The sequence below is a fragment of the Thunnus maccoyii genome, chromosome 13 (assembly GCF_910596095.1).
Source record: "Thunnus maccoyii chromosome 13, fThuMac1.1, whole genome shotgun sequence".
Lineage (NCBI taxonomy): Eukaryota > Metazoa > Chordata > Actinopteri > Scombriformes > Scombridae > Thunnus > Thunnus maccoyii.
In genome coordinates this window covers 22360098-22373746 of record NC_056545.1, presented here as the reverse complement: position 1 = coordinate 22373746, position 13649 = coordinate 22360098, and the positions used below count along the sequence as shown (strand labels likewise).

The following is a 13649-nucleotide window of genomic DNA, read 5'->3' as shown; positions in this document are numbered from 1 at the left end:
TAATGAAACCGAGCCAGCTGCAGTGGTGGAAACCCCTTCAAGGTTCCCCTCAGGCTCCACCTCAACTGACGCTGGTGCAAAGGGAAGCAGTATGTACAAAACTGGATCATATGTATGTCAAAAATGTCTTTACACAGAGGAAACATTTCTTATAAATTATATTTTAGGGTGTATAAAACAAGGTAAAAATGGGAGTTACAGTCTTTGTGCACATACATGTACAGCAGTTTCATGCATAAAATTTGGCAATTTCATCAAATGAAAAAAGGTGCTGGCGTACATAGTGTCAGTATATCCATGCTTACACTCATCACCATGAAAGTGTATAAAATCCATAGTCTGTCTAAAACAACTCCAGCTTTGTTGACCATAGTTCATCCTTCATTATGTCTTATTTCCTTTCTCAAATGCTGATTAATAGCATTTTTGTCAAAGATTAAATATCTTTCACAGTTTGAGTTTGGGATATAACTTCAAATGGAATTAGGTCCATTAAAAGAGTAGAAAATGCTGAATTTTAATGCACAAGGTGGATCAACTAGAACAACTATAATGCTTAAAAAGCACTGGTAATGCTGAGTCTGAAGTCGAGCAGGAAAGAGAACAAACATTAAAACATACAGATGGAAAAAAAGGCTTCAGCTAGAATGACATTAAACCATCAAATCCTGTGGTGACAAGCATGCAGTCAGTCATTTCCTCTACTTATAAATCACATTTCACAGTTCAGGAGCTGAAGTCAATCCCAGCACACCGCGGGTGGAAGAGACAACAGTCCATCACAAGGTTTATTTACTATCACACAATCACATTCACCCTGTGGGTATTTTAGTTTAAGTACTTAAATGTGTCCAGAAATGAAGATGTGACATACAACAGATATGTTGTGCTTTTAAATGACCAACAATTGATCTTTAAGCCCTGTGAAAGAACGCAACCCACACTGTTACTTATTAAAAAAGTTTAAAAAAAAAAAGGAAATACTCAGTACGGACAAATTTTACACCCATGTATCCACTTGTTTGGGTTGGTGAGGTGAAAAAAAGAAAGGAAATAACACCACATTTAGACACAATAATCTTTTAAGTTAATAAAAACATATTATATTAAAAAATAATCATTTCAGTTCACAAAAGGTCGTCCAATGACCTTCACAGTGATGGCAATAGTTCCTGAAAACCTGGGAGTCTGATTGTCCAGAGGGAGTTTTAGTCTCTTACATGAACACATGTCCACACTGGTTAACCCATCGCTCATGTTTGATGTTGATGTTCCTTCAGTGGGTGCACAGTAAAAAAAAAGCAAAAAAAAAAAAAAAAAAGCTGCGCAGTCATTAGGGAGCATATCCACGTGTGGTGTGAGCAGCAGGTCATCGTTAGTGTCCTGTATCCAGGTCCCTCATGTATTCCTGAAGAGCCTGTAGCCTGGCATCTATCTCCGACAGCTCAGCGCCCGTATCCATGGAGCTCTCTGTGGTTTGAGATGTAAAATGATATTAAGATGCTGGATTCTTTTTTTTTCTTTAAAGAAGTAGAATTATTCAAATCATTAAAACCCAGTAAACATAATAAAGACTTATGATGGGTTACCTTTATCCTTCATTCTGCGTGTTGGAGTGCTGCATAATGGCTTCCTGCTCAAAAGGCCTCCTCTGGACTATTAACAGATAAATCACACATTAAATATACATATAAGAGACCAATAATCGTCAGTGAACCAGAGTTACATTAATAACATGTCACTCACCACACTGGGACCATTGAAAGTCTGTTTTCTTCCTCTGTAAACACAGAAAACGTGTTAAAATAAGCTGCTAAAACAAAACTTCAAACAACAGACATAATCCCACACGCAGAACTTCACCTGAACAGAGTTTTGGCCATTTCGTCCATATCTACTAACGAGCTTTCGGATGAGTTCCTGCTGCCTCTCCGCTCCAGAGATAAACTCCTGCCTCTGCTGCCAGATCGAGTCATGTGAGGATAGGCCTCTCTGGAACGTGAGCGCCCTCTCTCAGGGACAATGGGTGACGTCAGCATGTCCCTCCGCACTTTCCTCTGTCTGACACATGACACAAGGTTGAACTATTGTTCCAAACAGCTACAACATCAAATAAGGTCGTGCTATCGAAGATGTCAGAGGAAATATTAAAGGAAACCAACTTTTTGAGCTCTGCTTCCTTCAGCCTGCGCTGTCTGTCCTGGATGTAGGCGGTCGGGTCAAAGCGTGTTGCCCGTGACCCTGCGAGATAGTAGGTGGCAATATTGAGGTCTAAACAGATTATCACTCAGTTTAATCAATGTGGTTGATAACTGATGATTTCATTCGGATCTACAAAAGCATCTTTTAGGGTTTGTGATGACTAAAGAGGAAAAAATCATCAGAATCATCAAATACTTCATCACATATCAACATCATCATGACCAGTGCCGGTACCAGTGGGAGAAGGTGACGCCCTTGGTATCCGAGCGCGAGGTCCCGAGGAGTCCGCTCTTCTTCCTCTATCCTCTGACCTTTGTTCCATCCGTTCTCTGGATCCTGAGCGAGCCCTGACGGTCCCGTACCCGGACCTCCTCTCGCGTGAGAGAGAGCGATAGATTTCCCCGTCAACTCGAGAGCTGGTGTGACCGGAAACAGGCGTCACTCTGCTGCAGACACACAAAGAGGGTACGTGCTAAGTGAGTAAATAAGATTTCAGATTTCAAATGTTTGGTCCACAATGGAAGTGAATGATTGAAAGAGTAAAGAGAATAAGGATATAGTACACGCTTAGATTGTCTAACCCTCTCCGTAGTATCGCCAGTTCGTTGGTGAGACTCTTGACACGGACACGGAGAGCGCACTCTGATGACCTCAACTCCTCCAACTAGCGAGGACAGAGGGAGGAAAAAAAAGAAAAGAGAAAGTTAAAACCACTAGAATAACAAATAAAATCAATTGGACATTTATTTCAACGGACTACTACACAGCAGAAGGTGTCCACCTGCTCCAATAGGATTCGTTGCTCCTGGCATCTCTTGCTTGCCGAGCGTTGGCTTTTGGCCCTCTCCTTGACAAGCTGCTCCTCCAGCGTCCTCACCACATCTCTGCCCCGCCAGTCCTCTCGTGCAGGCGTGGAACCACTTCCGCTGACCTGCAGTCGCTCCAGAACCTTGGCGATTGCCTCTTTCTCCTCTTTCACCAGAGCCAGCCTTTAAGAAAGTAGAGACATCTAAATTTAAAAAAAAAAAAGGTCCCACATCCTTTCATATTGATCATGGTGATGCAAATGCAACCTACTCTGCTCGTAGCCGGTGTATTTCTAGTTCTGCAGATTTATTAACTCCATGAGAGGTGAGAGCGCTGAGCTCAGCCCTCAGGGCTCTGATTTCCTTCTGCAGGACAGCCGGGTCAGGCTTACCCACATAGGGCAGGGGCAGGGGGTAGTGTATCCTGCAAATACAAAATAGCAAATGGAGACAGATATTACCACTGACACAATCAAAATACAGAGAAAAAAAAGATCTAAATCATGTTTTACAAGTGACTATGTGAACTTTGCCAAAGAGACCAACCTGTCAAACTCCACGGTGTAGATGAGGATTAGATATCTTTTGGCAGTGAGAGCAGACGACTGCTGATGGCCGCGAGGACGACTAACCACTCCGGCCTTTCTGTTACGAAGCAGCTCCAGGTCGGCATAGGTCAGGAGGTCAAGCGTAACAGAATCACTCGTCTGCAGAAAAAGCTAAAGTTAACTTTGCATCATCGGAGATCAAATAGATTTCATGGCCATCAACATAGGAAAAAAAAAAAAAACAACAACTTATAAAAGATTGTTAATGTTTTTATGATGGTGGCCTAATTATAGTTTTTAATTTTTCATGTTGGCTTGACACTTATATATGTACAGCAACAAAAAATGTTAATCATTTAAATACACAAAATTAGTAAAGATTTTATGTTTTTCCTCAGAGGAAAAAGTCTCTCAGTAAGCATCATATTACAATATTAAGAGATACAACATGAAGCAGTTTTTGTCTCATTGTCTTTGCACAAATTTAACTGCTGAAGTGTTTTTGTAGTTTGTGTCATTCATGGTTCAGCCAATGAACATGTTCCTGACAGACAGTACTGCGTGTCCTGTGTTTGCATGTACATGCCAGTCCAGTTGAGACTGATTACTAATGTACCAAAATTTCCAATAGTCTCTTTCACTTTCCTCCAGCCCCTCTCCTTTTGACCCTCTGTTCCTGTGTGTGAATGGAAAGGAGAAAGGCAATAAGACAGCTCAGGATGACTGTGGATTTTTCGCTCAAGTGGAAACGTTGAACTCGAATGAACGAGTCTCTGCCTCAGCTCACACAGCCTGGAGCGAATCCATGTCTGCTCGCATCTTTCTAGTGGCTTTGTATGCACTTTAGCTACCTCTATTTTTTTTGCATTATGTGAGTTCACCTTCAGACATACCTTTCTAACAGCTGATTCCAACATGCTACAGAAAATTGGAAACTGCTTGAAGTTGCCAGTTTTGCGGGTGAGATCCTCAATGTCTGAAAAAAAAAAAGAAGAATTAAAGAGCATAAGTGGGACTATTTGTGTCTGTGATGACATTTAATCTATGATAAATTGATGCTACTTACATGCTGGATCGAATTCCCCCCTCCACTGATCCGCTGTCATAGAGTCGCAGACTTCCACTATCAGCAAACCCTTCTCCACCTCTATCTTCACCGCAAACTCCACTCCACGAAACACAATATCCTCCGTCACCTCAGAGCGCTCCTCCATCGCTCTGGCTCTGTGGAGGGGAAATAAATTATTTCTATGAATTAAAGGCAACTATTTAAAAAAACACAGCTGGGTATGTTAGTGGATTTACAACCTTCTGTTTGTCATACAACATGCTATTCGCTTATGTATGAGCTGCATACATCTGATGCCAGCAATGAACAACAAGCTCTAAAGCCTGATCATAACATCATAATTTTCAGTATCCTGCCAAGTCTGCTAAAGGTTTCACACGTCCACCAGTGGGTTCAATATTAAACTAGGTACTGCATGTCCTGTTTCTAGTCACCAGACTGTTTTTAGAGCTGCAACGATTAGTTGCCAACTATTAAATTAATTGGCAACGATTTTGATAATTGATTAATTGTTTTGAGTCATTTTTTTAAAGAAACAAAATCTTCTTAAATGTGAATATTTTCTGTTTTTTCTAGTATTCTATTAGGGCTGCAACTAATGATTATTTTCATTATCAATTAATCTGACGATTAAGCGATTAGTTGTTTGGTTTATAAAATGTCAGAAAATGGTGAAAAATGTCGATCACTGTTTCTCAAAGCCCAGGATGACGTCCTAAAATGTCTTCTTTTGTCCTGACCAAGAGTCTTTGGACTTTTTTTAAAAAAGTGACTCAAAAACAATTGATCAATTACCACGATAGCTTGCAATTAATTCAATATTTGGCAACTAATCGATTAATCAACTAATCATTGCAGCTCTATATCCTATGACAGTAAACTGAATATCTTTGTGTTGTGGACAAAACAAGACATTTGAGGACGTCACCCTGGGCTTTGATAAACCATGACCAGCATGTTTCACCATTTTCTGCCATTTTATGCACCAAACACCTAATCGATTCATTGAGAAAATAATTAATATAATAATAATTAATCGATAATGAAAATAATCATTAGTTGCAGCCCTGAAGATTTTTTGCTCAGTAATATAAAAAATATATAGCATGAGGGGGTGTAGGCACTGAGCTGAAACGGCTAGTCGGTTAATTGACTAGTTTATTTTTGACGCAACAATTATGATCGATTAATTAAATAACTAAAAATGCCAATGATACGCCGTTTCTAGCTCCTCAAATGTAAATGAATATTTGCTAGTTTTCACTTTTTTTCTGACAGGTCACAATAACGATTAATCAAGAAAATGACCTGCAGATTATTGATTAGGTAAATAATCCTCAGTTGCAGCCCTAGATGGATGTTTTTTATCTTAAATTTCTACATAAATGAGCCTTTTTAACACATTCATATAATTATTGAGTCTTTCTGTCTCATCTTACCTGGCTCACCTTGTTCTCATACAGCCTGTCTTGTCCTAAACACACCACGGGGGGCGGTAGCGAGTCCATTTCAAAAGGTCTCATCGTTTTTATTGAAAAGTTGGGGTTGATGGGTCATAAATGATCATATGTCGAGGACTCTGCAGAGGTCTTCAGTCATGTTTTACGAGGTAAGTTATGAATTGTGTCTGTTTCGCTGCATTATAATGCGGTTAAGCTTCACTTTCTCCCGTGCAGAGTGAAAGAGAGAGTGTCGTCTTTATCTTTCACTGCACATAAACACACACGGACCTGCTTGTTCAGCTTGTTCACCTTATCTTAGTTAAGTTTGAGGCTCTTGAAGCTGATAAATGCGGATTATTTTCTGCTTCTCCGTGAACACGTCGACTAGCCGGAGTCAACAACATCCCCGCTCCGGTAACGTTAACTCGTCGTTAGCTACGGTTAGCTAGCATGGACGTTACCGTTAGTGAGCAGCTAGTCAACTGAGTTATCTGTTAAGTGAAGCACATAACGTCTCTCAGTGTGCGGATAACCGTCAAAGAAAAAAGATGTTAACGTTACCTTTGGGTGCAGCGATGCTCCTTTAATGGGGTTTAAGTTGTCAACGACAGAGCTGCTCGTTGGGAAAACATTGCGGCGACATAGCTCGGTTAAGTTAAATGAAGCAGCGTCATTGATGCCATACACCCCAGTTCAAAAACAGTTTGTGAAACACCAGCACTGTGGAGAGCGGACACTAGAGCGGTTCAACAACCGGGAACCGTTAAATTCTTCTTCTTCACTTTGCTCTACCTCAGCTGCCTCTTCTTCTGCTTCTATTTGGACGGAGGCTCGATGCCTATCAGGCTTATCGCTGCCCTCCACAGGTAACAAAGAGACACTACCTCCAAACAGACAGTAACAAACAGACAGTAACAAACAGACAGTAACAAACAGACAGTAACTAACAGACAGTAACAAACAGACAGTAACAGACATAAAGTAACTAACAGACAGTAACTAATAGAGAGTAACAGACAGACAGTAACAAGCAGACAGTAACAAACAGACAGTAACCTCCACAGTACAGCAAGGTACAACATATACAGTCTATGGTGTACAAGATAAGGCTGAAATATACTGTAACAGTGGAGGAAGACGTATCTGATACTTAAAGGTCCCCTCCAGACATGTTTTAAGATGTATATAAAATACCCTACTTTGAATAATATTATATGTCTGATATTCATATTATCTTGTTAAAACCCTTGAAATGACATGTTCTCTTTCTCCCTCATTTAAAATGACAGAATCTATAAATATACAAATATATTCAATATCAGAAGTTTTTAAACTGTTGGACACAAGATGTTTCATAAATGAGATGTTACATAAAATGTCAAAAATTTTGACAAATTGCCATCACGACCCAGGCCCAAAGTTGTGCCCTGTAATTTCCAAATTCTGACCGACAGACAAAACACCCAAAGTGTCTAAATTATAATAGATAGATAGATACAGTCTTTATTGTACAGATAGCCACACTGCAAACATACTGATATACATAAACACAAAACAATCATTCCTCCACCTGTATCCCAACACATATACATTTATCTGCACTCCCAAAGGTGATTCTTGATCTATACACTGTGTCCATTTTAGGGTCCTGTATCTACGGCCTGACGGCAGTAGTGTGAAGTGTGGATTGACGGGGTGATCAGTGTCATTCGCTATTCTGAGTGTGAGACGTGTGATGGATCTGTTGTTTATTTCTGAGAGGTTGGGCGTAGGGGAGTGGATGATTTTGGAGGCAGCATATGTGATCCTGGTAAGTTTGTTTTCTTTGGAGATGGTTAGAACGGTAAAGAAACAGGGGGAGCAGTACAGCAGGATGGGTTGGATTATGCTTCTAAAGCAAAAATAGAAGTCTCTGCTGGGATTGTTTATAGAAATCAGTGATGTGTTGATCAAAGTTGTGTTTATTGTCTAAATTGAGTCCAAGATATTGGAAGTTGTTCTACTGTCTTGCTCTGGATGGAGGTGGGGTTCAGTCCGGTGTGGGGTGTGTTTAATGTGTTAATGACTAGTTCTTGTGTTTTGTTAGTTGTCATTGCACCATTGTGTGAAATGACAAATTGTGTGTTGACAGACTGTGTATAATGCTTTAGTGAACAGACAGAACCAAGCAACTCTTCACATTTTTTTGGTATGTCAAAATAAAAATAGAAGATACATTTTCCACCAGTTAATTTACAGTATTGTGTCTGAACAAACTTCCCTGTTGACATTATCAACATCATCGTGCTCAGCCTGTTTTGTTAAGTGGTTAATCGCACATTTACAGAAAACAAGTGCTTCCTGTAAATGATTAATAAATGTTTGAACCTGTTGCGTAAGATCAGAGCCGACCCTGTCCATTGCATGTCTTCACTCAGTCTTGGTGAAAGGCTGTTTCCACGGAGACGTTGTTCACCCGTAAGGAAAAAAAGTTGACCGAGTCTGAAGTCTGAGGTCATCGCTGTCTGTCTGTAGAGAAGCAGAAAAACACAGTGCAGTGTGGAAGTGTGACCTGGAGTGTGTGTGTGCTGAAGAATGACTGTCATCTCATGAGGATTGAGGATTTCGGTCTTCCCATGCAGAACTCCGCATGGAAGAAACACAAAAATTGCGGGACTTCATCTCTTCTTCCTATGACCCCCAAGAACCCCCAGCAGTGGCTGCAAGTGGTCGGACATGCAGGTTTGTTTATCTTCCCTTTTGCTTCCCAGTGAAACATTCTCAAAGTAACTCATGGAATAAGTATGTTTTTTTTTTGCGTCTCCTCTCCTCTGAGTCTCCCTTTCCTTGCTCCTCTTCACAGGGTGCTTTCATGTTGGGGATTATGGCACGCTGCTGAAGAGGTTTTGTGAGGGGGAGCGACAATGCTACCTGAAGCTGATGGAGGACACTCTCAGGCCCTTTGTTCCAGCCTACCACGGTGTTGTGCAGCGGGACGAGCAGGATTACAACATGATGGATAACTTGCTGACCCACTTCAACACACCTGCTATCATGGACTGCAAGATGGGCAGCCGGTAAGTTTGAACAAATGCTAATTGAAGGAGGAGATGTTTAGTGCAACACTTAATCCTTAAAAGGGGCTTTTTTAAGTTTTTGATAGATCCTGAATAACTTCATCACAAAAAAATAATAATTTAGTGATAAAATCAGCAGAAAAAGAACAGATTATTTCCCAATATATAACAAATGAGCATCTGTAATGACAAATTATGTCACTGGGTCTTATGTGAAAGTTTTGTTTTTCTTTGAAGCTTTAGTATAAGCCTTAAATACAATTTATATGTAAGTGACAGACTCCAGTCTCTAGCCGTGTTTCCATTGACCTATTTTTATGCGCATTTTGAAGTATCGCATTAAAAAAGCTTAATGGAAATGCCAAAATTAAAAAAAAAACCTTCCTCAATTTCGCAAAAAAGTTTTTACGCTGGCTTGAGGTGGATTTTGGAAATGTCGAAAAAGAGTTTATGCACAAAATGGGTAACGGAAATGCATTTGTCGAATAAATAGTGACGTAGTGAACGTTTAACTCACATGACTGATCAGCTGTTTCTGCTCTTTGTGTCTTCCGGCATCTCCAGATAGCATGAAGCATGGCCAATACTAGCTAACATGAAAGAACAGTGACAACTATTTGTTTTGTTTCTGGTTGCCAACCTCTACTTCGTCTACTCTGTTTACTGGCGTATTATTTTAGGCAATACCGCCATCTACTGCCTAGTTTATTCGCGTTAAACCAGTTGATGGAAACGCACCTAATTCACATTTTCCTTTTTGCGACATTTCAAAAATTTGCTTAAAATTATCTTGCTAATCTAATGGAAACACGGCTTCTAAGGCAGTGTGTTTATTGACAGCACATACCAGGAGGAGGAGCTGCTGATGGCCCAAGAGCGGCCCCAGCCTCGTAAGGACATGTACGAGAAGATGGTGGCTGTGGACCCAGAGGCCCCAACAGACCAGGAACGAGCCCAGCAGGCAGTGCTGAAAACCAGGTACATGCAGTGGAGGGAGACCCTGAGCTCCACAGCAACTCTGGGTTTCCGTATCGAAGGATTCAGGGTAAGCTCCAAAGTGGAGTCATGGTCATTGAATTCATAGACGCTGTTAGGTTGACAACCTTTGAAAAAATATTTTTTGGTTTTTGCAGCAATAAATGTCTCTTTTCATTGTAATTCCAAAATGTATAAATGTCCTGCGCAGAAAGCTAATGAAGAATGTCACACAAACTTCAAAAGGACCAAAAGCAGAGAGCAAGTGACAGAAGCACTTGACAACTTTGTTGAGTCCAATACACACATTGTGGTAAGTGTGACCTTCAATGACTGATTCATTTGTATATTTGTGTTTCTCTCTTCTCTTGTTAATCTTGTGTCATTCCCTTCAGTGGGGCTATCTGAGACGGCTGAAACAGTTGCGGCAGGTGTTGGAGACATCACACTTCTTCAGGACACATGAGGTAGGATGTAGTAGATGTTTTGAAAATGTAAAGGGAAAAAAAGCCCACTGACCTTGTTCCAAAAGAGCTATATTGGAAATGTATGGTGGTGTTTTTGAGCCCATTTTTTTGTCTTACATTTGTCCACTGGTGGAACTTTTTCCTAACAGCTGTGTCCCTGCAGGTTGTGGGTAGTTCCTTACTGTTTGTGCACGACTGGAATGGCCAAACAGGCATCTGGATGATTGACTTTGGAAAGACAGTGGCCTTGCCGGCGCCCCTCACCTTGGACCACCGCACTCCCTGGGTAGAGGGTAATCGAGAAGATGGCTACCTGTGGGGTCTGGACAACCTCATTGATATACTAGCCAACATGCTGCCACTGACCTGAAAAGACCACATGAAAAACATGTGGAAATTTACTCTCAATCCTTCCTTCACCTCTTGCTGCAGATGGATTGGTTTCTGAAATGGTTGTGTTGTCAGAATAGAGGAAATGAACTTTAGAGGAAAATATAGTAATGAGGGTGTAAAATGGAAGATGTGGTTGATTACAATAACAAGAAATATTGCAAAAATGAACTGAAAGCTGGCATGAACAGATTTTATCAGTAAATCAGGCACACAACTCTGATTAAATGATCATTAGTAATTTATGAGATCCCTTAGCAACCTGAGCCTTTACAGTAAATCCAGTGTGACCACTGCTTAGACCTACACTCAGCTGCGCTCGCTGACACTGAGCCAAACACAGTCTCAGTTTACAGCTTCACCAGGAGACGTCCGACCCTACTGCGTTGAGATGTCCTGCTTGTTATTTCAGGAAACATATGGAACTTGCAATTATAAGCTAATTGGATGCCTCCTCTGGCTTAAGATGATCGGTAGTTAAAATGTCACACTGTGTCATTAAAATGGTGCTAAAACTATGATGCCAAAAAGTGAACTGATATTTCATTATTTCATAACTATTTCACCATCAGTATTTGCTAAGGTTTAAATGCATCATTTGCATAGATATGATATTTTGCTGTGTAGGAATGAGAAACAGTCAGTATTGTGGCTTATTACACAGTGACACATACATGTTCACATCAGATTGTTAAATAATTTCACCATTCATGCGTCAGTATTAGTGTTCCTTGTAGTCCAACAAAATTAGACTTTTGCATATACTATAGTGATTTATGGGGTTGATGGTTTAATTTTCACATTACGTTTTATATTATTTTCCGGGTTGTCTTTGTACTTTTAACTATGAGGAATGAATGTTTGTGTTTCACCTAAAAGTCCAACTTAAGACCCAAAGGTAGCAACAGTGGGTAAACATATATGATGCATTGTATTTCAGTACCATGATGAGTAATATTGCAACACAATATTTCTACATTTATTGATTTAATTACTAGTGAGTAGAATTTATGCTTTTATATGCTGTTAACAAAATCTTATGATTAGTTTGTTGTCAATGTCACATTGGCATTTTGATATTTTTTGGACACAAACTGTCCTCATTTATTCTCTCTGTTGCTGACACCTTGACAGAAACTCTCTGGTTGAAATGTGTATCTGTCTCAGTATCAGTTATTAATCGCAGTGTTTTTATTCTCTTCTGAGGAATGAAGGTCGATGATATTTAATGTTTCTACTCTGTTTCGGATCACTGAAAACAATCAAGCAGATTGTGATTTCTGCATTTCTGCCTTCATACAAGATCAGTCAAAATAATTAACAAATTGCAGACTGACTTTGGATTAAAGTTACCCTTTTGGCTAAATTTAACACCCATAAATAAACCAATAGACAACAAATAAGCAAATAAAAATATTTGTATTTGAGTAAATTACTTAAGGATGAGAATATTTGAAAAAGTACGTTGTTAATTTTGTGCCAATGTCATATTTAGATCCTGGCTTTACTGAATTTTAACATGCAAAGTTGAATCTTTTGTACATGGACATTAACATTTTTGGTTTGTTAAATGAAGCACAAAATTAAGCTCATCGTATACAATTCTTAATAAAGTAATTATATCTTGTAATGTTTGGTTATTGGTAAACATGCTGTAATTCTGTTGAGAAACAAATTACATCAGTGCTTTCACTAACATTTAAAGTCATTAAATTATGTTAAACAGATTGATGTGCAAAACTGTCAGAATCACACACATCAGAATATTAATCAAACTGAAGTTGAACACCTGATTGAGGGCTGACTGGTGAGATGAAGGCAGATGTGCTCTCTGTCGTCCACACCTGTCCTCTATGGTCATTCAGCCATCAGACGGCAGGCACAGGGAACCCCTGCCCTTACCTGCTGCACCACACAAGATTAAAGGGATGACAACAGACAGAGAAACTGATAGCCATGTTCAACTAATCCTCCCACACAGTCTGCAGCAACAACAAAAAACCCTCTCAGAGGGTCTGCAAGCTGCACAGTACAACCGCAGTCTGATCTATTTGCTACTGATCAAAACCCACTGGAGCAGTTTAGAGTCGAGTACCCACTCAACTTTGTCCTGTTAGACTGGCGAGCATCTGGTTATGTGGCGCTCCTTTAATGTTTCTAACATGGCTGCAGAGAGGAGTCCAGATTGACTTCAATTAGGACTTGAAATTCCTTGATCCATGCTTGGTAGATGTAACAGAGATTGGACAAATTTTTGAAAGCAAACCTTTTGTCACATGTGGCTCTTTCAGCAGAAGTCAAATTGAGGTGTGATGAAGGCTTGAAAAGAGGAGTAGTGCTTTGAAAATGAAGAGATGACAGCACCAATCGGGTTGTGCTCAAAGACGGAGGGGGGTGGGCAGGGGATGATGATGTCAGTATGTGACAGACAAAACATCAGACAGCCTCTCGGTTTGCACAAAAAACTCAAGGGGCTTCCTCTCGCTGGTCATTGTTCTGCAGATCCATAAGAACACAGCAGACCAGCAGCGCTCAGGGAACGACAACAGGTACTATGTGTTTCTTTTTACTTTAAACTTTGACTGCATGACCTGTGTGTACATTACGTATCATAAACAGCTATTGAATAAACAGTTTTTCTTAATTTACAGTGTTAACTAACCATGAACTTTATAATATATTGATTTAACCAAA

General features: G+C 40.0%; 2 protein-coding genes across 5 annotated transcripts; one reads left to right on the top strand and one right to left on the bottom strand.

Annotated features, from left to right (window-relative positions):
• Positions 1 to 141: 141 nt before the first annotated feature.
• ccdc61 (coiled-coil domain containing 61) lies at positions 142 to 6847 on the bottom strand. Of its 2 annotated transcripts, none has more exons than XM_042430237.1 (13): positions 6629 to 6847; positions 4623 to 4780; positions 4450 to 4532; positions 3555 to 3715; positions 3280 to 3432; positions 2984 to 3191; positions 2766 to 2866; positions 2437 to 2648; positions 2163 to 2241; positions 1864 to 2061; positions 1747 to 1780; positions 1590 to 1656; positions 142 to 1470 (listed from the first exon to the last, which is right to left on the bottom strand). In XM_042430237.1, the coding sequence occupies exons 2-13, from the start codon at positions 4768 to 4770 to the stop codon at positions 1376 to 1378; spliced, it is 1539 nt and encodes a 512-aa protein (XP_042286171.1). In that variant the 5' UTR covers positions 4771 to 4780; positions 6629 to 6847; the 3' UTR covers positions 142 to 1375. The 2 variants fall into 2 exon arrangements, with proteins under 2 accessions (XP_042286171.1, XP_042286172.1); XM_042430238.1 differs by having other exon boundaries at positions 2784 to 2866; positions 6629 to 6845.
• itpkca (inositol-trisphosphate 3-kinase Ca) lies at positions 5749 to 12585 on the top strand. Of its 3 annotated transcripts, none has more exons than XM_042430239.1 (8): positions 5749 to 6234; positions 7712 to 7877; positions 8689 to 8788; positions 8910 to 9123; positions 9964 to 10168; positions 10310 to 10411; positions 10494 to 10565; positions 10729 to 12585. In XM_042430239.1, exons 2-8 carry the CDS (start codon positions 7803 to 7805, stop codon positions 10933 to 10935), a joined length of 975 nt encoding a protein of 324 aa, XP_042286173.1. In that variant the 5' UTR covers positions 5749 to 6234; positions 7712 to 7802; the 3' UTR covers positions 10936 to 12585. The 3 variants fall into 3 exon arrangements, with proteins under 3 accessions (XP_042286173.1, XP_042286175.1, XP_042286174.1); XM_042430240.1 differs by lacking the exon at positions 5749 to 6234 and adding an exon at positions 6849 to 6933; XM_042430241.1 differs by lacking the exon at positions 7712 to 7877 and having other exon boundaries at positions 5752 to 6234.
• The last annotated feature ends 1064 nt before the right edge of the window (positions 12586 to 13649 follow it).

Coding starts and splice junctions, on each gene's coding strand:
- ccdc61 (XM_042430237.1), bottom strand. CDS start 4,770: ATGGAGGAGCGCTCTGAGGTGACGGAGGATATTGTGTTTCGTGGAGTG. Junction 2,242..2,436: donor GGCGTCACCTTCTCCCACTG/GTACCGGCACTG, acceptor ACTATCTCGCAG/GGTCACGGGCAACACGCTTT. Junction 1,471..1,589: donor ACGCAGAATGAAGGATAAAG/GTAACCCATCAT, acceptor CTCAAACCACAG/AGAGCTCCATGGATACGGGC.
- itpkca (XM_042430239.1), top strand. CDS start 7,803: ATGGATCTGTTGTTTATTTCTGAGAGGTTGGGCGTAGGGGAGTGGATG. Junction 7,878..8,688: donor AGGCAGCATATGTGATCCTG/GTAAGTTTGTTT, acceptor CTTCCCATGCAG/AACTCCGCATGGAAGAAACA. Junction 8,789..8,909: donor GCAAGTGGTCGGACATGCAG/GTTTGTTTATCT, acceptor TCCTCTTCACAG/GGTGCTTTCATGTTGGGGAT.